This window comes from Ornithodoros turicata, chromosome 1, assembly GCF_037126465.1.
Source record: "Ornithodoros turicata isolate Travis chromosome 1, ASM3712646v1, whole genome shotgun sequence".
Taxonomy (NCBI): Eukaryota; Metazoa; Arthropoda; class Arachnida; order Ixodida; family Argasidae; genus Ornithodoros; species Ornithodoros turicata.
This window is the reverse complement of record NC_088201.1, coordinates 127,854,336-127,856,922: the sequence shown is the minus strand read 5'-3', so window position 1 is coordinate 127,856,922 and position 2,587 is coordinate 127,854,336. Positions and strand designations below refer to the sequence as shown.

At 47.4% G+C, this 2,587-nt stretch overlaps 1 protein-coding gene across 1 annotated transcript; it reads left to right on the top strand.

The window, feature by feature from the left end:
* Positions 1–488: 488 nt before the first annotated feature.
* On the top strand, positions 489–986 carry LOC135385174 (hemoglobin-3-like). The gene has a single exon (XM_064614362.1). The coding sequence runs from the start codon at positions 489–491 to the stop codon at positions 984–986; it is 498 nt and encodes a 165-aa protein (XP_064470432.1).
* Positions 987–2,587: the final 1,601 nt, after the last annotated feature.

Sequence of the window (2,587 nt, the reverse complement as noted above, 5' to 3'; positions counted from 1 at the left end):
TGGGGGATTTAAGGCACACTTAAGACATATGTCGGCCAAGTTCTCTTCGTCGGCCCAGGACGCAAATTCGCCCAGGGCGTCAGTCGTGACGTTGCCCACCTCTGTGAGGCCGATAACGGCGAGCCCCTTCACCACCACCACCACCAAGTCACACTTAAAAACAAACCAAAACAGGTGGTCGAGATTACACGCAGTCCTACCCCGCGGCACGCGTAGCATGTACGCACACAAGTGTGGGCTGACTCACACGTAAGTATATTCCTAGCTATTATTTAAATTAACAGAAAGGCCAAGGAATCTACAGCCCGAACAGTGAAACCGAAACTACAGCTTTGATATTCCTGGAATGGCCCAGCGCGTGCTCGCGCCACGCAGTCATGCTTGTCGCCACGAATATGCAGTTAACATCGTCATTCTCATATTGATGCAAACAGTGCAACCTTCTACTGCAGCCGGACCATACGGAGTCACGCACCTGCCAATAGTCTATGGGAAACTCTTTCTCCAGTGACATCAGCCAACTCATGGATCCCGATACTGGAATGACCATGGCGGAGAAGATGAGTGTGCGTTCTACATGGCTTCGATTCCGTTCCCGCCGGGAGAACGGCATCGACTTCTTCCTGGAGCTGTTCGCACTATACCCCGTTACCCTTCAACTGTTCCCTTTCGCCAACGACCCAGTGGATACACTGGCCAGAAATCCCAAATTGGTCGCCCACTCTGTGGCTGTGGTCGGTCAGGTGACTGCTATGGTGGATGCTCTGGACAACGCCGACCTTCTTCGACAGCTAATCAAGAAGAATGCCCGAATGCACCGCTATCGACGTGGCGTTCTTCCTGAGCATTTCGCCATCCTTGTTAAAGTGATGAAGACTGTGATGTGTAGACACGTGGACGGCTTCACGAAACCAAACTCTGCCAATGGCTGGGAGAAATTCTTTCGCCTTCTGATCGACATCACGGAAGACGTGTATGACAACTAGCCGTTTTCGAGAAACTAACTCTTACTCAGTATACTCTTTATGGGGAACTCATCGAGGAATAACCCACCGGACTCCTTGATCATACATGTTATTAAAGTGCACTTTGTTGATATGGATTTGAATCATGATGTCATTATAATGATAAGGCTTGTTGTCTTTGTGAACTGAAAATCCCATAGCGCTAAAACCACAGTGACTACCTAAAACATGTATCAGTGTTCAAATTGAAAGCTATGAAAGTTCTTAAAGTCTTTCCCTCGAGCGACGTCAAACGCTTTAGCCCTAAAGCCCCTAAGCCCTAAAAGTACCCGTTGTGTAGGGCCCAGTAAACAACAACCGATGTCCCCAAGATGTCCACATAATGTTGTACTCAGGACCATGTAAACATCCTAAGGACATCATGAGACATTTTTTACATAGTTGAGATAAACTCAAACAACAAAATAACTTCCGCGCGGGTCCCGAAAAAGTCCTTCGTACGTCAGAGCCGACTGTTAAAGGAACTGTAAAGTGAAGTTCAGTCTAGGGTAACCTTATGATTTTATGAAGCCTAGGAAGAGTACGTCTCAGTTACGAAATATTTCTTTTGGAATCCCTTTTTCTTTTAGTAATCGAATTTCAAATATTGCATTCGAGCGCAAGGCTGAATATTCCATAAGCAACAACGCGGGGTGCCCCTGTCTGCTATGGCTAGTCTCGCCTTTCTCATCCGCGTTCCGGTTTGTGGCGAAACCGTAATGGCCGAAATGTTTTGGCATGTGCTTTGGGGTACACGGCGTGTGATGTCGAATTTACCAAACCTGAATGCCCTCGAGAGCTTCGGATAGTCAGCAGTCCCGCCGGCAAAACTCATGTTCTTACGAGGGCACGCCGGAGACACAGCGTGACACGATGCCATCCGCAGAATCGTCGACGGAGGATGAATTGCCGTCATCATCGTCGCCTGGTCGCGTGGAAAACAGGCTTCATGTGTAATGAAAAGGTTGTCAGCCTCACAGCTGCAATATTGTATTGCTCCTTCAGTTCAGGTGTCCTTGCGGCAAATGCATGCCGAAGCCGACGGCAGAGGAATGATTTTGTTGCCGCGATATGAGACGTTACTGAAGCAGCGCAGCGGTTGCATAAATACTGTGGCTGGACACTGAGGTGCTCCAGGCGTCCTACTGCTACGTGAGAGAAAGCGACGACTACGCCCTTATCAGTAACAGCGAAGTAAAGAAGTCAGTTCATTAACGTGTGCCTTCAGTTTGTTATCCGTAAAATTACATATCATAATTATAATTTTACGCGGCCCATGGTACATGCAGGAAGTTTTTGTACGTTGCCTACAAACAATTTACCAGGTGGCTCTGGGGATCATCAGGAAAGCACTGCAGCAAAGTCCTGAAAGCATGTGCTGGACATGCGATAACGGAAAACTTTCCTCCTGGAGCATACAAAAGTCTTTTTTTTTGCCTTTTTGACGTTTGATGCAGTAGGTGCTGTCTAGCCATGTGTATGTTTATTCGCTTTTATTGAAGTGAAGCTCTCACTTTTCTTTCAGATGTTTGTTGGCAGCATTTAATGCCTGCCATCTTGACAGAGGTACACTGGATGGTTTG